Here is a 21,697-nt window from a genome sequence, read left to right on the forward strand (position 1 = left end):
GGCCCTGGCCTGGGAGGGAGCCAATGTACAATTTTGTGGTGGCCATCTAGGCTGAAACGCATTCAGTCTTAGCTCCACAAGGCCTTCTGGAAACAGCGAGGAACCAGCCCCTGCCACGTCGGTCCCGCCCCCTGGGTGCATGCTGGGGAGGCGTCACCCTTTGTGAGGAATGAAGAAATGGACCGTGCCTTGGCGCTTGCCCTGGTCCCACTCCCTTTTGCCAGAGACCCTCAGATCTGTCCCACTCCTGCCCAGGCCCCCACAGGCACCCTTGACACGAACGATGTAGAGGTGGCCATGCCCACTCAGTAGGCTGCCCCCTGCCCCCCCAAGGGCAACCGCAATGCTGATGCGGCCCTCAATGAAATTGAGTTTGACACCCCTGCTTTAGTGGGTTGCTTTCTTTGACAGAGAATCTATTTTACTTGTATTTTAGCCTAGAGAAATCAACAGATATTTTTTTTACTATAACATTGCTAATAAATAAACAGCATTGTCAGGTAATTCTGACTCACCATATTCCACCCACTTGTTTATCCGATCTAAGTTTTTTTCTGCTAGGGAAAACATGTGTAAGATTTCAGCAGTATTCAGTGAAAGGTTTGACATCCCTTTTAAAAGTGTGATCTGCATTAATAACTTTGCTTAGCAGAATAAAAATTATGGATATTTTCAAAAGGGTTATACAGTTGCTTTGAGGATATGGCCAAGCGGATCTGAGGGCAAAGGCCTCAGTCAGCAAATATTCATAACCAGCTTTATTTTTTTATATTATATATATGTGGAAACCAGTTTGATTTTAGAGTAAAGCTTAAAAAGTGGGTTTACAAAGGAAGTGAGTGTACTTTTAAATCCTCCCAGGGTATATGGTATTCAAAATGTTTCTCTGAAAAAGAAATAATACAATATGAGACTAGACTAGACTAGACTAGACTAGAACAGAACAGAACAGAACAGAACAGAACAGAAATACAATATAGTACAATACATACAATATTTTTCAACCTTGGCAACTTTAAGATGGGTGGACTTCAACTCCCAGAATTCCTCACCAAAAATGGCTGGCTGGGGAATTCTGGGAGTTGACGTTCTCCCATCCCCATGTTAAAGTTGCCAAGGTTGTGAAACACTTATCCATATTATAATCTATATATAATATGACATATGACACACAGATATAATATATATATAATATAACACAAGGCTGGATAATAGAATTTGTAGCAGAGGAGCTCTCCTACTAAAGACACTTTGCACTTCTTCAGTTTGAAAGACTAATTACTGTATATTGTTGAGTTCAGCCTTGATTCTGAGCAAGCAACAGGCTTAGAAGTCAAGGTGACTTTCTTCATGCTATTGTTCTGATGTTGCAACTGAATGCTGGGCAGAGGTTCAGAGTAAAGTCAGCACTGTCACATAATTGATATATGTTGGTATTTAACCTTTTTATCATGGGAAATTCGCAAACAAACTATCCCAAGCTTTGAAAAAGGTAAAAAAAAGTGAACGGTTTCTTTCCATTAATCTTTTATGGCCGATCCTAATGACATAAGTATAATAGATTTTGGATCTAAAACAAGGTTTCCTTTCATAATCCTATCCCAACATAAGCTATATCAAGCTGCATTGCTTAGCCAAGTTCAGAGTCATGATTATATATTAAGAGTTTCAATTGTAGTCTTTAAAAACTGCCCAGACAGCTCTGCTTTTGGTATCCTGAAGAGCAATGTTCATGCCTACATAATAATAATAATAATAATAATAATAATAAGAAGTTGGAAGGGACCTTGGAGGTCATCTAGTCCAACCCCCTGCTCAGGCAGGAAACCCTATAACATTTTCAGACAAATGGCTGTCCAGTTTCTTCTTTAAAAACTTCCAGGGTTGGAGCATTCATCACTTCTGGAGGCAGGTTGTTCCACTGGTTAATTGTTCTAACTGTCAGGAAGTTTCTCCTTAGTTCTAGGTTGCTTCTCTCCTTGATTAGTTTCCATCCACTGCTTTTTGTCCTGCCTTCAGGTGCTTTGGAGAATAGCTTGACTCCCTCTTCTTTGTGGCAGCCCCTGAGATAATGGAACACGGCTATCATGTCCCCCCTCGTCCTTCTCTTCGTTAAACTAGACATACCCAATTCCAGCAGCCTTTGCTTATATGCTTTAGCCTCCAGTCCCCTAATCATCTTTTTATTAATGCACAGAATAAGCCCAAAGTCTTTTCTTTTTTTTAAATGATAGATATACAGGTAGTTTCTTGACTTACGATCACAATTGAGCCCAAAACGCACATATTCCAGAGAGAGAGGATGGGCTCCAGCTTATAAGAATAAGCCTGTGGTCCCAGGCACCGACTCAGATTGGATCCCGAGCCCTAAATTTCCATTCCTAAGCGGGTTTTGCCCCATTTTACAACTTTTTGCCACGGTTGTTAAGCAAATCATTGTGGTTGTGAAGAAAATCATGCAGTCATATGCAAATCTGGCTTCCTCCCATTGACTTTGCTTGTCGGCAGCTGGCTAGGAAGGTAATTTCATGATTCTGGGACAGTGCAACAGTTATAAGTACAAGTACAACTTCTGCGGCAGTCGTAAGTGCGAGGATGGGTCATCAGTCACTTTTTTCAATGCTGTTGTAACTTTGAACGGTCACTAAACGAATGATTGTAAGTCTAAGACTACTTGTGCAATTGTTCAGTTTTCCCTAGACAGAGAAACTCTCTGGCATCCAATGCAGAGACTAAAACAGAGGTGTTAGACTGACAAATCTCTTATTTTGAGTCAATTATAATAGATTCAAAGCCATCTTCAAGGGCAGCCTCACGTATAGCATGTCATAGTAGCCCAACTGTGTGAAGATGAAGACATGAGCCACGGTTATAATGGCTCCCTAGTCCAAAATAGCTGGTGAAGGCTGGTGATTATGGGACTCAGCTTTCCCTGCCCTGAAAAGAGACCACTGACATAAAATCAAGTACCAGCTATAAATTCTGGTCTTTCTTTTTCTGTAGAAACCCAACCATTGAGTCCTACCATGTCATGAAAAGAAGGACTAGGGGTGACATAATAGCAGTGTTCCAATACCTCAGGGATTGCCACAAAGAAGAGGGAGTCAAGCTATTCTCCAAAGCACCTGAAGACAGGACAAGAAGCAGTGGCTGGAAATTAATCAGGGAGAGAACCAATCCAGAACTAAGGAGAAATTTCCTGCAGAACAATTAACCAGTGGAACAGCTTACCTTCAGAAGTTGTGGGTGCTCCATCACTGGAGGTTTTTAAGAAGAGATTGGACAGCTCTTTGTCTGAAATGATATAGGGTTTCCTGCTTGAACGGGGGTGGACTAGAAGACCTCCAAAGTCCCTTCCAACTCTGTTATTCATTTCCTGCTTATCACTCAAGAGGTCCACTCCCCAGCGCTTTTAAATCCCCAATGTTCTCTTCACGTTTCATTTATTTATTCAATTTCTACAGCTATCCCCTCGGTCAATGACTCTAGGCAGTTTACAGTTCAAAAAAGATACAATTAAAATACTGAAAACATTTTAAAATAATAAAAAACAATAGAAACATCCAAAATAAATATACACAGCAGCTGAGATACTTGACCAGTTAGCCATGCAGCCAGGAAACGGGGTCCTTAACTCATTCAGCACTTCAGACTTGGAAACAGAAGCGTACAAACCAGCATATGCATTTCCTGCATCGGATGAGGAACCACATTTTTTTCCTTCTGTCCTGGCCACTTTTTACAGAGGCACGATTGAAAGCATTTTAACAAACTGCATCACTGTCTGGTTTGGTGCCTCAGACACAAAGTCCATACAGAGATTGGTAAGGACAGCCAAGAAGATCATAGGAACCTTGCTTCCTGGTATTCAGGGTGCTGCTTATAAGTGCTTATATGTGCTTAGAGCTCAAAGCCTTGTTAGAGACCCCACACACCCACTTTACAGTCTGTTTCTGTTGCTCCCCTCTGGGAGGAGGTTTTGAAGTATTTATAGCAGCACTACCTGATTCTGCAATAGCTTTCTTCCTTATGCCATCCATCTAGTAAAGTCGCAAGATTTGTTTTTCTCTCCATGCACATGTATATATAACCCGAACTAGACTATTGTTTCTCTGTGTCATGTAATATATGTGGGTATATGCATAATTCTGTATTTATTTTTGTCATATTTATGTAGTGCATGTCGGAGGTGGTGACCCTTTCAGAGCTGTATGCAACAAAATTTCATTTTAACGTATGCTGATTAGTGTACATTCAAAGTCACAATAGTTATTATTCTATTCTAACCAGTTTTTTGGGGCATTACAAAAGGCTAACAGGGTTGGGACCATTTTAATTTCCAATGGGAGGATATTCCATAGATCAGGGGCCACTGCGGAGAAAGCCCATCTTTGGCTGATGGGATCTGCAGTATATTGGACCATCCTAGACCACAATAATAGCAGCAGTCCTACTTGGTGGTCTTTCTCACACAACACTTGATTCTGCCTTGGACACTCATCCCATTTCATCCCGAGCATCACAATTTAAGATTTACTGTAGAATACTTAAGTATATGAGGATTTAAATCATTCTTCCCTAAGTGAAATAAATAGATTGATTGCAAAAGCCTAGGTTGTCTACATGATGAATTTGTCAAGGCAGACGACTTTCCATGGTCAAAAATGTTCTTCCTACCTATACAGTGTATCAGAAGAGAACCGTAGTTCATTTATTCATTTGTTCATTCAATTTATTTGTTGTAGACAAGAATATTGCTCCCTACTGGGAAGCCATGGATGGATTAGTTAAGAAAGTGGAACTGCAGGCACATTCAAAGGAATATCAGGATGTTGTGAAGAATTTCAACAAGACAGCTGGGAACTACAATGTTGTCAAAGTAAGTTGTGATCAATTGGAGACCTTGCTATTAAGATAAATTAATGTAGATCAGTCTTTTCCAACCTTAGCAACTTTATTATTTCTGGACTTCAGCTCCCAGAAGTCCCCAGCCAGCCTGTAGCTTTTTTTTTTTAAGGCATCCCGTTCTTTAAATCAGATGATAAAATTCAGACTATAATAGATAAGAAGCATAGAATAAGCACAAAGTAGGGAAAAAGAAAAATAGCTAATTTTAGATTATTTAAGCAAGAGAGCCCAGTTACATATTACAATAGTGCCAAACTTTCTTTTAAAGTTGAGATTTGATATAGTTCATTTCATGATAAAGTGATCCCTTACATATCTAGATGCGGGTAGCAAAAAGTAACAAAACTCCACAAAACTCTTATTATACTTTTCTCAATCTACAATTTAAGATGTGTGAAAAATAAACCTGTGACTCAAGTTTCTGTTCATATTCTTTCTTTCTTTCTTTCTTTCTTTCTTTCTTTCTTTCTTTCTTTCTTTCTTTCTTTCTGTCTTTTCTTTCTTTCTGTCTCTCTTTCTCCTTTCCCTTCCTTCCTTCCTTCCTTCCTTCCTTCCTTCCTTCCTTCCTTCCTTCCTTCCTTCCTTCCTTCCTTCCTTCCTTCCTTCCTTCCTCCCTCCCTTCCTTTCCTCTCCTCCCTCCCTTCTTTCCTCAGACACACAGGGCTCAATAAAATAAAATGACTCACCAAGATTCTTGCTTTTTGCATATAGGTAGAGAGGATCCAAAACCGATATTTGTGGGTTTCTTATTGCTGGAAAAAAAGCTGGATGGAGAAAAGAAATCCAGAAGGGACAAAGAATGAACTTATTCTCTATCATGGGACGCTGTCAGAAAACTGTTCCTCTGTCTGTGAGATTGGCTTCAAAAATGCTTTTCGAAAGCGTAAGTGACTGAGAAAGGGGTTCCTATCGTTCTTTCCCAAAAGTTGTTTAGTTCACCACTCTCGAACAAATAAATCGATCAGTAAAGAGTCCAATACATGATAATTTTGCTGCCGGTTTTTATTATCCTAACTTCAAGTCTTGCTAGAAGAGAGACAATAAAAAGGGTGGGGAACCAAAAGAAGGAATAATATCTGCATAATTCAAGGAGATATAGATAACATAAGAAACCAGAGCTCATAACACAGTGCTCAATCTTTTTAATGCCGCGACCCCCAACCGGCCGTACGTTGAGGACTACTCAACCGGTCGTAAGTCGAGGACTACTCAACTGGTGCTGCACCGTTTGCAGAATGGGACTTTTGGCGGGCTCAGCAGGGCAGAGACAGCCTGGACAATTCCTATTGGCTTTTGAAAGCCAATAGAATTAGACTCTATTCAAGAGAGTCTATTCTATTGGCTTTCAAAAGCCAATAGAACAAAAGGGAGTAGCACAGCTAAGGAAAAGGGGGGGAAAAATGGGGGACTGCGTTGCTTGGCGACCCCCGTGAAATGGTCGTTCGACCCCAAATGGGGTCCTGACCCACAGGTTGAGAACCACTGTCATAACAGAAGAGATTTAAGGTTGGGGTGAGCTCTTGAATAGCCTTAAAATTCTGAATATTCAGTCAATAGAAATCGGTTGTTTTTAGTGTCTACCGGGGGAGATTTTTGTTTGAAGTATAAAAAGCAAACTATTTCTTGAATAGCGCAAACTTCAAACTATTCACATTTGTAGCACTGTAACTTACACTGTTTTTAGAACAAAATCACCAAAAGGACACCCTGCCCTCCAGCACTGTTTCCTTCGGTCAATTTTGGTTTGCTTTTTATTTGCAGTTCAGAGGTTGAGCTGTACGAATGTCAATCAATCAATCAATCAGAATAGAGCTGGAAGGGATCTTGGAGGTGTTCTAGTCCATAGGCCCCAAAACCTTTGGGCACCAGGGACTGGTTCTATGGAGAAATATTTTTCTCCGGACCAGAGGGGGCATGGTTTTGTGTGCTGCCTGAATCCCGCAGATGGGGCTTCGCTTGTTTGGGCGGCCCGGTTGCTGGCATGCCATGGCCCGGTGCCGGTCCGTGGACTGGGGGGGGGGCTGTTCTAGTCAAACCCCCCTGCTCAATCAGGAGACCCTATACATTTCAGACAAGTGGCTGTCCAGTCTCTTCTTAAAAATCTCCAGTGATGGGACACCCGCAACTTTTGAAAGTAAGCTGTTCCACTGGTTAATTATCCTCACTGTTAAGAGGTTTCTCCTTAATTCCAGGTTAATGTCTGAGAAACATCCTGGAAAGATGAATTCCACAGATCAATACTCATCTTTTACATGTGACTAATTCTAAAATGTGCATATCGTCTGGGTCTATGACAGTGATGGCAAAGCTTTTAGAGACCGAGTGCCCCAAAACCACCCCCACCCCCGTCCCCGCTCTGCCCTGCCCACTGGGCCACCCACCACCTCCACTGCCCACCACAGATCACCAGCCAGCCCAGCAGCGCCATGGTGGCCATGCCCTGTGCCCATGCCCTGCAGCATCATCTGCATGCAACAGGGCACAAGGGCAGTCTTCTCCCCGCTGCCCGGCTACCATGTCCTTGGCTGCGCTGCTTCGCATGGGCCGTGCCCAGGGGTGACTCTCCTCCGGGGGGGCTGCTGGTGAGGAGAGGGCCATGGGAGGAGGCGGGGCTGGGGAGATGATGTGTGTGCCCACAAAGAGGGCTCTGAGTGCCGCCTCTGGCACCCGTGCCATAGGTTCGCTACCACTGGTCTATGAGAACTAAAAATATGGTCCATATTTTCTTGACCTCATTAAAACTTGCCACATTTAGAGGGATGTGAGAGATTTAGAATTAGAATTGATAATTTTTGTTTTAAATTTTTAACTATTGTAATTGTAAACTGATAAAACTATAATACAGGTTTAATAGTGATAGAAATTAAAAATAGAAATGGGATATTTAAATGTATTATGTTATTTGAGGGGAATAGAGAGGAGATAGTGAAATGTATTGAGTTGTGTTGTTTATATATATTTTTACTTTTGAATGTTTGACCACCCAACCACCACGGTGGGTCCTGAGTACTTTTTCTTAAGAATTTAAATAAAAAAAACCAATAAAATGTCTTATAAAAAAAAACTTGCCACATTTACAAGATCTAATGTAAGTCCAAAGGTTCATGAACAATGGAAGATCCACACTGGTCATATATGTGTAAATTCAATGTATTCTGACTATATTTGTTATAAATACAAATACAGGTAGTCCTCGACTTACAACAGTTATCTTAGTGACTGTTCAAAGTTATAGCAGTGCTGAGAAAGGTGACTTATGACCGCTTTTCACACTTACGACCATTGCAGCATCCCCTTGGCCACGTGATCAAAATTCAGACACTGTGCAACTGACTCATATTTATGATGGCTGCAGTGTCCCGGGTTCATTGGGTAATCACTTCTGGTGACTTTCTGGCAAGCAAAAATCAACAGGGAAGCCAGATTCACTTAACAAACCGTGTTATTTAATTAACAACAGCAGTGATTCACTTAACAGCTATGGCAAGAAAGGTCGTAAAATGGGGCAAAACTCACATAGCAACTGTTTTGCTCAGCCATAGAAATATTGGGCTCAGTTGCGGTTGTAAGTCGCGGATCCCCTGTACAGGATGCTTAAACAAACAAACAAGTCAAATGACACCAGTGAATTCTAAGTAGATCAGGAGGAAAGGTGTACAGAACACTGAGAAGTAAAAGAGTAACTATATAAGTATGACGGGTTTTTTTTTGTTTTGTTTCTTTTTCTAGAAAGTCTCTATGGACAAGGCATTTATTTTTCTGTGGCTGCTGGCCGTGCTGTGTACTATGCCAAACCAGATCCGCAAGGGCTCCGATACGTTTTTCAAGCTCGCGTTCTTACGGGAGAATATGGTTGTGGGAAAGAAAATATGATATTGCCTCCAGTGAAACAAGAGGGAAACGGCCGCTATGATAGTTTGGTGGACGTTCTTTCCAAGCCGAATATTTTCGTGGTATTTTTTGACGATCACGCGTACCCTGAGTACTTGATCACCTTCCGAGGCATGACATCTTCATAGCAGTTCTGAGGGACCGGAAACAACCTCAATGGAACACAAGTGGAAGCACACAGATTTTCCGATGGGAACAAAGAAGAAATAATTTATTTCAGGGGGTATATAGTGTATCGCCGGAGGAGAGATTGTCGGAGAATTATGAAACATGCAATTCAATTTCAGTTGGAGGTCTTAGCCTCTGGAAATGGTTTGTGGAACATTCTCATGTCAGGACAAGGAGGCTGTGTGAATATACGAATGAATTGTACCGTTCCTAACTTATCCTTCTAAACCCACACAGTTTATATGTGTGACACAGCTCTAGCTACTTTGCAATTCTCAGCCTCTCTGAGATTAAGTATAAATTTTGGGTGAAATAAATATTAAAGGTAGTTCTAATCCAGTGTTTCTCAACCTTGACAATTTTAAGGCATGTGGACTTCAATTCCCAGAATTCCACAGCCAGCATGGCTGGCTGTGGAATTCTGGGAGTTGAAGTCCACATGCCTTAAAATTGTCAAGGTTGAGAAACACTGTTCTAGTCATCAAAAGGTTACCTGGGCTTGTTTCATTTCCAAAATCGCTCACATAACAGAAAAAACAGAGGGGACATCATTACAGAATCAAAATTTAGTATCCAAATCTTTCCCCGCACGGTCAAATATCCATTTTCCCAGCTATTGCTCATTTCTGCTTCCAGTACATCAGCTTTTCTAAAACCCATGTGCAAACAATAAACCTTGTGCAGTATAATTATTGTTTTGTTTTTCTGTCCACAAGAGTAATGTAAAATTTTGAAAGTGTTGGGGTATACCGTGTTTGCAAGAAGAAATCATTTTGGGATAGTTCTGCTTTAATCCTTGTCATATTTTCAGTCAGTTAGGCCAAAAGTATAGCGTGTGGTATAAAACATTGTCTTCTGTGGGACTTCAGTACTGCAGAATCCTAAGATATAATTCTTTAGATGGATGGGTAGATACCAGGACCACAAAGATAAAGATTTCCCCTGTCTGGTCATGTCAAATTCTGGGGGTGAAGCTCATTGCTGTTTCTTAGTTGAGGGAGCCAGCATTCCGTGGTCATCTGGCCAGCATGACTATAGGCCGAGATGCATGGAACACTGATACCGTCCCACTGAAGTGGTACCTATTTATCTACTTGCATTTTCAAACGCAACCTACTACTTGATAAGATAGTAAAGCATTTGAATCACTGCAGTTGTTAAGTTAGTAACATGGTTGTTAAGTGAATCAGCTTTCCCCATTGACTTTGCTTGTCGAAAGGTCGCAAAAGATGATCACATGACCCCGGGACACTGCAACCGTCATAAATATGAGTCAGTTGCTGAGCACCTGAATTTTGATCATGGGGATGCTGCAATGCTTGTAACTTTGAATAATGGTCATAAGTTATTTTTTTTCCAGTGCAGTTTTAAATTTGAACTGTCGCTAAATGAACTGTTGTAAGTCGTGGACTATCTATAATACTGTTATAGAGTTCACAATGCCAACACAAGATTTTGCCAAAGCAAACTAAAAGAATTAGAATAACCATATTATGCATAACTCTGTAGTATAAGTACAGATGTAATTTAGGTGCTGTTTATTATTTATCCAGTTTTTATCCTCTGCTGAAGTTGTGCATCTGTGCATGAAGAGACTAACATGCAGTATTATGAATAATTCCTCCCCCCTGGATTTAATTTAAACTTCCCTACAAAACCCTCAATTTAATCCCTAATCGTAGTTATTCTCTGATTTAGTATTATGGTAATAAATTTGATGCTTTGAAATTCCACAAAATAGAAAGGACTATTATGCCAAGTCTTTCTAGCTTTCCTTTGACATATTGCATATTAAAAGGGTGGCAAAAGAACATCCAAAGAAGTAGAATTATTTGTAAATAATTATTAGTAACTCTCTTGCAACACACAACATCCACTATCAGAATCAGAATCATCCCGTCAACTCATTATCTGAACCACAAAAAAACCCCCAAACAACTTTGGGCTATTGAAGCTAATTTTTGTTTGCCTTCTGCACCATTTCTTTTACCTAATCTCAGCTATGGATTATATCTCTGATTCTGAAACCTACCAGCAGCATCTGCTCTCTAGGTGTATTGGAATGCTGTATTTTGAAATCTGCCCAAATTCCAGGGTGATGAAGTAAAAAATCTTGATATAATGTGGAATCTTTTAAATCAGACATCCAAGCCTTCACATACGTGCACTCTAAATGCCACTTCTGATAATGGCTGTTATTAGACCAAGGCATACTTGATAATGTTTTGCACACTTGCAGACTCATTGCCTAATATTATATCATGTCTGGCTAAAATATATAAAGAACGGTTGCTGGAATTGGGTATGTCTATTTTAATGATAAGAAAGACTAGACATGATAGCAGTGTTCCAATATCTGAGGGGCTGCCACAAAGAAAAGGGAGTCAAGCTATTCTCCAAAGCACCTGAGGGCAGGACAAGAAGCACTGGAAGTTTTTAATAAGAGACTGGACAACCATTTGTCTGAAATGGTATAGGGTTTCCTGCCTGAGCAAGGAGTTGGACTAGAAGATCTCCAAGATCTTCTATTCTTCAAATCAAATAGAGTTTCTTCTCCTTTCACTACCATTACCATTTCCTGGTTATTTCTGTACTATACAGGTAGTTTTCAGTTCACAAGCATTAGTTTAGTGATAGTTTGAACTTAAAACGGCCCTGAAAAAAGTGACTTGTGATCAGTCCTCGCACTTATGACCATTTCTCTTCCCTACCTGACAGGATCAAAATTCAGGCTCTTGTCAAATGGCATGTATTTGCATCAGCTGCAGGGGTCATGGAATCATCACATGTGACCTTCCCAGCCTGCTTCCAGTAAACAAGGTCAATGGGGGAAGCTGGATTCACTTAACAATTGTGTGATTCACTTAACAACCGTGCCAAAAATGTCATAAAATTGGTTGTGACTCACTTAAACAACTGCTTTGCTTAGCAATGGAAATTCTGGACCCAATCATGGTCATAAGTCAAGGTAGTCCCTGACTTAAAGCCATAATTAAGCCCATAATTTCTGTTTCTAAATAAGACAGCTGTTAAGTGAGTTTTGCTCCATTTTACAACCTTTCTTGCTAAAGTGAATCACTGTAGTTGTTAAGTTAGTAACAGTTGTTAAGTGAATCCGGCGTCCCCATTGATTTTGCTTGTCAGAAGATTGCAAAAAATGATTGCATGACTCTGGGACACTGCAACCATCAAAAGTATGAGCCAGTTGCCAAGCAGCCAAATTTTGACCACATGACCACAGGGAAGCTGCAAAGATCATAAGTGTGAAAAATGGTCATAAATCGCCTTTTTTCAGTGCCATTATAACTTTGTACTGTCACTAAACAAAAGATTGTAAGTCAAGGACTACCTTTACCTATATTGTATCTATTGTTGCACATCTGCAACCATGGGGTCCTCTCATGAGTAACACAGTTAGCAAACTATAGATGGCTTCTTTATAGTTTTGGGTTTTGTTTTTTTTTAAACTCTGTTGGGTCAAGCATTATCTGATATCAACAAACAAGAGAAAATAAACAAAAATTGGATGTAGATGTGATGTATCTTTAGGAAGTTTATATAAAATAGGATTATAGAAAATTACTAGAGAAAGTAAAATTTAGAAACATTATATACAATATTAGCATAAAACAAGAAAGGAGGAATTATTATATACGTCAAAGAAAAAATCAAATCAATATACTTGGATGAAAAGGGGTGAATTTTAATGTTGGAAATAGTATTAGAGTAAAAACAGTATATGCACTAAATAATAATTAACGTGAGTCTTTTTTTAAAAAAATAAGGTATATAAGAAGCTAGTGGATTTGGACTATGAGAATATTTGTATGATCACCAGGCCTAGATGGAATCCCGGTCGAGTCTTATAAAAAATACAAGAGTTACTACAATAATAATATTGGAAATTTAAAATGAGGTGTTGGTAGAGGCAATATGTGTATAATAATGTATAATAATAATAATATGAATTATTTCTAGTAAGTAGTAGAATATGAAAGAAGGAAAACGTAAATAAGAAACAATGGGGCAATAAGGACAAATATTTCAAAGAAGAATGAGGGAGGAAATGTAAATAATAGAAGAGTACTGTTACAAATTGCTGTTAACAAAAAAGGATATATTACGTGTCTGTGTGTAATGTTTTGTTGCATTTTGTTTTGTTGGTCTAAAATAAAAATTAAAAAAAGAGAAAATAAACAAAATCTATGCTTGTCTGGATTGTTCATCTCTATTCTATTTACCAAACACAGATAGATAGTTGCGCTATTATGCTTCTTCGTGATTAATAATCTATAAAATTTATAACCAGGACCATAATCTGTCAGATTTATAGTTGTTGCAGACTAAATTTCCCTATTCTTTAAGGCCCATTAAGCAAAAATCATTTGCAGGGCCAATGATGGGCTCTCAGGATGGAGGGAGAGGCGGGGCTTGAGCACCTGCCACTTCCTGCTCTCCTTTTCCCGCCTTTTCCCACATATTGCTGCTCTTTTCTAGGGAGAGACACCCCCTCCAATGCTCCAGTCTCCATGGCAACCTAATTCGGCCTGCAGAAAAACATACAAAAATCGCCTGCATGGCCATCAAACCTGGCTCCTCTCTGGCCTGCAGGGATAGGGCCATTTTACAAGATGGCTGCGGGTTAAAAAGGGCTTCTCTGCCTTAAGCACTGCTGGGCCAGTCTGGAGGATCTCAGGGGACCCTTGTCCATTTCTGGCAGAGCTGTGCCTTTTTGATTGCTCTTGCAGAAATTTGCAGAAATTTGCCATCCTCCTTGCACTCCTAATTAAGAAAGGAGGCCTGAGTAGCCCTCATTTCCTTTCCCCACTTCAAGACTGCTCATAAAAAATTACAAAGAGCTAGTCTAAACCCTGCATGTTTCAGGCATTAAGCAGGTAAAATAAAACAGAGGCTTTTGAAACTTTGTTTTTTTTAAACTTTTGTTTTTTAAAAATGAGGGTTGACATGGTGGAAATATGGAGAAATATGGGAAGGCTGGATTTAAATCTATGAAAAGGGACACGTGCTTCAACTTGGCACATAAGAATGGTGCACTTTATAGAGGGAATCCTGGCTTAGTTGGTCTTTGGGTTGCTACACACATGACAAACATGGCAAGCATTTTCAAGTGTTTTTAAAGCAAAATGCATTGTTCAGATGATGAAAAGAAGAAATGACTGTTAATGCTTATGGAGATTCTCAGTCATCCAGGTCATGGTTGTCTTAAAGGTGCTTTTTTTGCAAAAGGCAACTGGAGCTTCATGGTTCTTTTCTTTCTTTTTGAAAACATAGAACATAGAATAATAGAGTTGAAAGGGACCTTGGAGATTGAACAGAACAAAACAAAACAAAACAAAACAGAATAGAACTGGAAGGGATTTTGGAGGTCTTCTAGTCCAGCCCCTTGCTCAAGCAGGAGAACCTATACCATCTCAGACAAGTGACTGTCTATCCTCTTCTTAAAAATCTCCAGTGAGATTATTAATTGGATGATTTAATATAGTGAGAAATAGATAACTTTTAGGAAATAGAACAAGACTATATTCAAATAGATAAGATGTGTATTTTGAATATTTGATTCTGTTATGAATTGAGATAAGGGAAACTTTGGTTACCTAAAGCCTGGAAATTATAAATATCAAATGTGAAGGAATTATCCAGGGTGACAAACTTTAGCCCTTTAATTAACAATGAGCTGGAGGATAGTGGTGATGGTAGTAGTGAGTTGGGGAATTAAAGAGATGAAATTGGTGCCTTAAAACTCTGCAAAGTTTAAGACATGCATTTTGCTCCTCACTCCAAATACTGAAAGACCCCATAACGAAGAGAGGTGGAGGTGGGGGACACAAGGTTCATATCTACTAGGCCACACTTTGAAACAATACTCTGGAGTCCAAAATATCTTGTAAGGTCCCATCCCTTACTTAATCTTGAGATACCATATCAATCTAATTTGATAACCCAAGCGGAGACTTCTTGATCAAGCAGCACTTTATTTGGTCAAAATAAGCAGCTGGGTAGCCCACAATCTGGAACGCTGGCAGAGTTCCATCCAGAAGTGCCACACATTAGAAAGTTGGTAGCATTGCTTTATAAACTATGTTAGCCAATGAAAATCAGACAACAGAGGCATTACATCATAAAGAAGACATCAATCATTCCTGTACACTCCCTTATTCCCTCCTTCAGTATATCCCATCCATGTACATGTTTCCCACACATGCATGAAATTTCTCTGGTGCAAAAGCTGATTACAAAAAGCAAGAAAGCAACAGTTAGACTAAACAATTTCCCTTTGTTCCAGAACCCTTCAATCTCTTTGTTATTCCTGCTTTCACCAAATTCATGTCTTTCAGATATATTGGCCAAACTGGTTTGGAATGACAAAAAAATACTTCAACCGAATTTGGAAGGCAACAGTTTGAGGCAGGTTGTTTTGCTTCATTTATTTCCTTTGATCCATCATATCAATTTATTAGGTTCAGTTGTAATTCTTTGGTTGTTTAGACGTTGCAAATTTATTTAGTATCTTTCTTATACTGTCAGAAGGGATGCTGGGAACCGTAGTTCAGGAGCATCACATGTTCTACGCTCTTATTGTACTGTAATAGCAAATGTATTTGCATTTGAAGGGGAAAAATGATTTTAAGTCCTTCTGAATACCACCTCTGCGTCTGATCAAATGACCATATTTTTTTCTAAATTCAGGTCTGTGCTGAGACTAAACCATATAAGAAATCTAAAAATGTTGACAGTAATATTTTTTTTTGCCCTATAACTATGATACTGTGTAGTGAATGCTATATAACTCTTCCACAGGAATCCTTTGTGATACATTTTCCTTGGCTGCAATAATATGTCTGTCTGTGAGGATATGCTTCTTTGCAATTATCGCAAATGTCGAGTCAAGCTTTCAGGCTACGCGTGGGTCACGGCCTGCTCACATATCTTCTGTGACCAACATGGCAGTGGAGAGTTCAGCCGATCGCCAGCAGTCTGTCCAGCATGCACCAGTGCCCTCTCTGGCAAGTTGGATATTGTTCGGACAGAGCTCAGTCCTTCGGAGGAATATAAAGCCATGGTATTAGCTGGATTGCGTCCAGAAATTATTCTGGATATCAGCTCCAGGGCTTTGGCTTTCTGGACGTATCAGGTAAATTATATCCAGTAATGGCAGTTTGAGTTAGAAAGAATTCTTTGGTTAAAAACTAGCTAGGTACCTTGCTCCTAGGCATATTTAGTCTGAATACAGGTACAGAACTGATGGGAAACTGTTCAACCTGCGAAGACCTCAGGCTGTCACCAAGGTAAAGGAGACTGTGCTACAAGATCTCCTCTTTGCTGATGACTGTGCCCTTAATGCAGGATCGGAGCAGGAAATGCAAGCCAGCATGGACAAATTCGCAGCTGCTTGTGACAACTTTGGCCTCTTCATCAACACGAAGAAAACTGAAGTGATGTACCAGCCAGCTCCAAAAGCCCAATATCAAGAGCCTACCATCACAGTAAAGGGACAAAAGCTGCAAGCAGTGGACCAATTTACGTATCTTGGTAGTACCCTCTCCCGGGCAGTGACAATTGACATCGAGGTCAACTGTAGAATTGCCAAGGCAAGTTCTGCATTTGGCAGATTGCGGACTAACATGTGGGACCGCCGTGGAATAAGTCTTGCTACCAAGCTTAAAGTTTACCAGGCAGCAGTGCTAACTACCCTATTGTATGCTAGTGAGACCTGGACAGTGTACAGGAGGCATGTTAGGCAACTGAACTACTTCCACATGACCTGCCTTCGTAGAATTCTGAGGATCTGGTGGCAGGATAAGATACCGGACACAGATGTCCTCTCCAGAGCAGGCCTATCATCAGTTTACACTCTGTTGATGAAAGCCCAGATGCACTGGGCAGGCCATGTTGTAAGGATGCCAGATCATTGCATCCCTAAACAGCTCTTCTATGGTGAACTGTCTCAAGGAAAGCGATCGCACGGGGAACAAAAGAAGCGATACAAAGACACGTTGAAAGCTTCTCTTAAGTTCCTGGACATTAACACCATCTCTTGGGAACTTCTGGTGCATGATCGACCAACATGGTGCACCTTGGTGTACCAGGGTTGCCAAACATATGAACACAGAAGGAGAATCTTGGCACAAGAAAAGCGAGCACTCCGCAAAGCCAGAGCTGCAAATGCTGAAGTAACAGTGTCTACATTTCTTTGCTCAGTATGTGGCAGAACATTCCGTGCTAACATCGGTCTTATTAGCCACCTACGGACACATCGTTGATGGCGCATAACCCACAAGATGTCAAGGTCTTCATTGAAAATCGATGGACGAACAACAACAACTATTTAGTCTGAATATTTTTATCATTCTTATTGCTTTAAAATGTTTTCAGTACTTTTAATTAGAAACACACTTTTTTTAATTGTAAGCCACTCAGAGTCATTGAGAAAGGCTGCTATAGAAATGGACTAGATAGATAGATAGATAGATAGATAGATAGATAGATAGATAGATAGATAGATAGATAGACAGATAAATTTAAGATTGAGAATCTCCACAGACACATAGAATGCTGTATTGAGTGACAAAAGTAATTTCATTCAAATCTTCCCAAGACTTACTCCTTGCTATTTGTTCTTTATATTTACGTAGGTCCATCAAGAGCGCCTGTATCAAGAATATACTTACAGCAAAGCAGAGGGCCATCTGAAGCAAATGGAGAAAGTCTACACTCAGCAACTCCAGAGCAAAGATATGGAGCTGACATCTATGAAGAGTGAAGTCTCTTCCTTAAAGAAAGTATTGGAGGAATACAAAAAGAAATTCACTGAGCTGTCAGAGAAACTCATGGAGCGTAATCGTCAGTACCAAAAACTGCAGGGCTTGTATGACAGCCTGAGATTACGGAATATTGCTGTGGCCAATCAGGAGGCAGGACAAGAGCCTGCCATGATGCCTCAGCCTGCTGTCTTTGGTTTCCCTCTGGGTAAGAATGGTGACTTTTAGTATGATACTTCACAAGCACTTCATTGACAGGGTGAATAATGCTTGGATGAAATCCATACACACAGAGCATTATTAAAATGACATAGGACTGATAATACTGGGCGTTAGACAACTACATGAGTGTGGCAAGTATTGTATACTATGTTATGCTCCCATTAATAACTTACTGAGCATATCTGGCTTTCCTAGCAATTTAAAAATGTGTTATCTCAACATAGTGGTTAACTAGACCTTTTAATTATCACATTTCACTGACTGACTGTTCTCTACTTACGTTGTGTCAATGCATAACCATAGGGAAAAATAACATCTGCTTTTTATGACTGTGAAGTTTTTTTCTGATTACTTGCATGCATTGGATCATACAAAACATAGACTGCATCAGTAAACTGCAAGAAAAGCAGTATGTTGTTCTGTCTTGGGGTTTGGGAATTGTAACATGAAACATAAAAATGAATCCCATCCATTTTTAGCTATTATTTTGAATCTAAGCTATTTTTAAACAATCTGGATATTAAGGGCTTCCAGAATAAATATGGTGCCAATCAATATTTGCATGTTTTCTCTTCTGGAGCAAATAGCTTTGGGAGTTTAAATTGGAAAATTGTGAAGAAATATTTCAGTAACTTGTCCCTAGCATCAAAGTTCAGATTCCTACCTCCTGTATCTGTAATATGGTTTACTTTAAAAATAAAGAGAGATTCTGATTATGGATCTCCCACCTAAATATAATCTCTCTAGGGGGTACCTTGCTCAATAGTAGTAACTGTGAGAGGGATCTCGGAGTCCTAGTGGACAATCATTTAAATATGAGCCAGCAGTGTGCTGCAGCTGCCAAAAAAGCCAACACAGTGCCGGGCTGCATTAACAGAGGCATAGAATCAAGATCACACGAAGTATTAATACCACTCTACAATGCCTTGGTAAGGCCACACTTGGAATACTGCATCCAGTTTTGGTCACCGTGATGTAAAAAAGATGTTGAGACTCTAGAAAGAGTACAGAGAAGAACAACAAAGATAATTAGGGGACTGGAAGTTAAAACATATAAGGAAAGGTTGATGGAATTGGGTATGTCTAGTTTAATGAAGAGAAGGACGAGGGGGGACATGATAGCAGTCTTCCAATATCTCAGGGCTGCCACAAAGAAGAGGGAGTCAAGCTATTCTCCAAAGCGCCTGAAGGCAGGACAAGAAGCAATGGGTGGAAACTCATCAAGGAGAGAAGCAACCTAGAACTAAGGAGAAATTACAGTTAGAACAATTAACCAGTGGAACAGCTTGCCACCAGAAGTTGTGAATGCTCCAACACTGGAAGTTTTTAAGAAGAGACTGGACAGCCATTTGTCCAAAATGGTATAGGGTTATCTGCCTGAGCAGCGGGTTGGATTTGAAGACCTTCAAGGTCCCTACCAACTTTATTATTATTATTATTGTGATGGTGATGATGATTATTATTATTATTACGTGCATGTATCAGTGTTTGGCACCAATGTAGCTAATAAGGCCATTTTTACAGGAGAGGAAATTTAAGCCCTTCTCTAACATCATGTTTCTCACTCACATGTTCTAGGTAACGCTGCCAGATACTCTCGGAACACTACACCTATCCAGGGCCGGCATGGTGAGGGGGACTTCCATTTCAAGCCCTTCTTTGCCTCCTCTCCACCCATGGGCGAGTCTGCCAACGGCTTCTTTTCCTTTGCCTCTCCTGACAATGATTTGGAACACCACGCAGGAGGCAACAGAGCGTATAAAATTAAGAGAATGTAAATCCTAATGTGCATTTCAGTTCAACTGCAGGAACTTCTAAAAACCCAGTTCAATATTTACAGGCCCGAGGTTTAAAACTAAACAAAATCTCAACCCAAGAAACCAACTTTTTGTTACATCAGTGAACGCCAAATATTTTCCAAGCCATGTCATATGTTAAAGCAAGAGAGGGACACTTTGCAAAGTCAATGTTTTTTGAACGGTTAGATAGTATACTGGGTTACCGTAGTTTACATGAGCATGAGTTTGTTACAGTATACAGCTTGTCATTGTTCCTCTATATAGCAACCTCCTTGCAAACACAACACTTCTGACACATTTGCAGTGATTTAATTATTGTGCATTATGATGCAGTTTAATTAGTGCTCAAACACTTAATAATTGCTTATTGTAACAAGCTTGTTATAATGTTTTAATCCACTGGTGACTGTTTTCAACTCTCACATCTTAAAACAGCATGTTTTCTTCGATGGGCGTGTAAATATATTTGCAAAGATTTTTTCTTTGTTTCATTGTTACTTGTAAATAAAAATATATGGAGGGGAAAAAAATTACCTGTGTGTATATATTTCCATTGGTATAAACATCTGTGGATGTCCTTTTTGTGTTTTGTCATTAAGCATTAAATGTTTTTCTGGTCATTAGCAAAAATAGAGCAGCACCACCTCCTCCTCCTCCTCTTCCTCCTCCTCCTCCTCCTCCTTTTTTACCACTTGGATGTTGAGGGAGAATCATTTTATTAATTTCTTTAAATGAACCTAAATTATGAGGGCTGTGTTGCTTCAAGCACTTCATCTATTTGATAAATCAAATCACTGGATCACAATCATCCATATGATTTTCTCTATGTTGAATTGTAACAGGTAGAATATACCAAATGGGCCTTAAATTAGTAATGATTATTAATTCCATTTATTTAATAGATTTATGGTAAATGCAAGCCTTGATCTCACTGTATTTCACTATATCACTTTGTAATACTTCTAAAATCACTCTGAGCAAAGGAAGGTTAAGATGGGCAAAATGAGCATGAAAAGCATTTACTGTTTAAAATGAAATCTCACAAGCATGGGATGTACTACATATGGACATGGAGACATAAAGAGTGAGGGAATTTATTTATATATTTGTATCCTGGTTTTATTATTTTACAAACAACTCAAAGTGGTGAACATATGTATTTATTTGTATTCTACCTTTGTTAATTTTACAAATAATTCAAAGTAGCAAACATATCCAACACACCTTCCTCTTCCTATTTTTCCCACAACAACAGCTGTGTGTTGTGTGTTGCGCTGAGAGAGATTGAGTGGCCCAAAGTCACCCAGCCATCTTTCATGACTAAGACAGGACTAGAAATCACTGTTTCCTGGTGAGTCACCCAAAGTCACCCAGCTCACTTCTAATCAGGGAGGATTAGAACTCATGGTCTCCAGCTTTCTAACCTGGTGTCTTAGGAGCTGAATTAAAACATTTGAAAACATTTTCAAATTCTCTAATAGGAGTTTACTCTTCATGATTCAAACTTACAACACCCTATTGCAGCATGCCACTCCATTCCTTGACCTATTTAGTTCTGATTTCTGAAATCAGTTATTCTGAGGGTACCAGTCATAATCAAACCTCAATTTTTATTTCTAGGTTTGGAGAAAAAAAGGCCCATTTTCTGAATTGTTATGGATTTTTTGCTTTCTTTGTTTCCTGAATTACTGTTTTTGATGCTTCCATAAAATATAGAAAAGCAATATATAACTTTTTTGGGCTCGGGGCACATCTAGAATTTTGAGAGGAAATTATGGATAAATGGATACCAGGGGAGAATTGTTGGTTGTTGATTTTCCCCCCACAAAATGGAAAGCATGATAACAGAGTTGGAAGGGACCTTGGAGGTCTTCTAGTCCAACCCCCTGCTCAGACAGGAGTCCCTGGCCTATACCATTTCAGACAAAT

At 39.7% G+C, this 21,697-nt stretch overlaps 2 protein-coding genes across 4 annotated transcripts in view; both read left to right on the forward strand.

Moving 5' to 3' along the window:
* Positions 1-9,297, forward strand: part of LOC120319355 — a 34,219-nt gene extending 24,922 nt beyond the window's left edge. For both annotated transcript variants that reach the window (XM_039368136.1, XM_039368137.1), the window contains exons 9-11: positions 4,746-4,879; positions 5,620-5,791; positions 8,638-9,297. In XM_039368136.1, coding sequence (XP_039224070.1) covers positions 4,746-4,879; positions 5,620-5,791; positions 8,638-8,927 — 596 coding nt within the window. In that variant the 3' untranslated portion in view covers positions 8,928-9,297. The remainder of the gene's footprint in view (positions 1-4,745; positions 4,880-5,619; positions 5,792-8,637) is intronic.
* A 4,245-nt stretch (positions 9,298-13,542) lies between these two features.
* LOC120319353 (E3 ubiquitin-protein ligase CCNB1IP1-like) lies at positions 13,543-20,206 on the forward strand. Of its 2 annotated transcripts, XM_039368132.1 has the most exons (5): positions 13,543-13,862; positions 15,324-15,393; positions 15,787-16,120; positions 17,622-17,955; positions 19,548-20,206. In XM_039368132.1, exons 3-5 carry the CDS (start codon positions 15,824-15,826, stop codon positions 19,745-19,747), a joined length of 831 nt encoding a protein of 276 aa, XP_039224066.1. In that variant the 5' UTR covers positions 13,543-13,862; positions 15,324-15,393; positions 15,787-15,823; the 3' UTR covers positions 19,748-20,206. The 2 variants fall into 2 exon arrangements, with proteins under 2 accessions (XP_039224066.1, XP_039224067.1); XM_039368133.1 differs by lacking the exon at positions 15,324-15,393.
* Positions 20,207-21,697: the final 1,491 nt, after the last annotated feature.

The sequence above is a fragment of the Crotalus tigris genome, unplaced genomic scaffold, assembly GCF_016545835.1.
Source record: "Crotalus tigris isolate CLP2741 ecotype Arizona unplaced genomic scaffold, ASM1654583v1 scf7180000020643.66662, whole genome shotgun sequence".
NCBI lineage: Eukaryota > Metazoa > Chordata > Lepidosauria > Squamata > Viperidae > Crotalus > Crotalus tigris.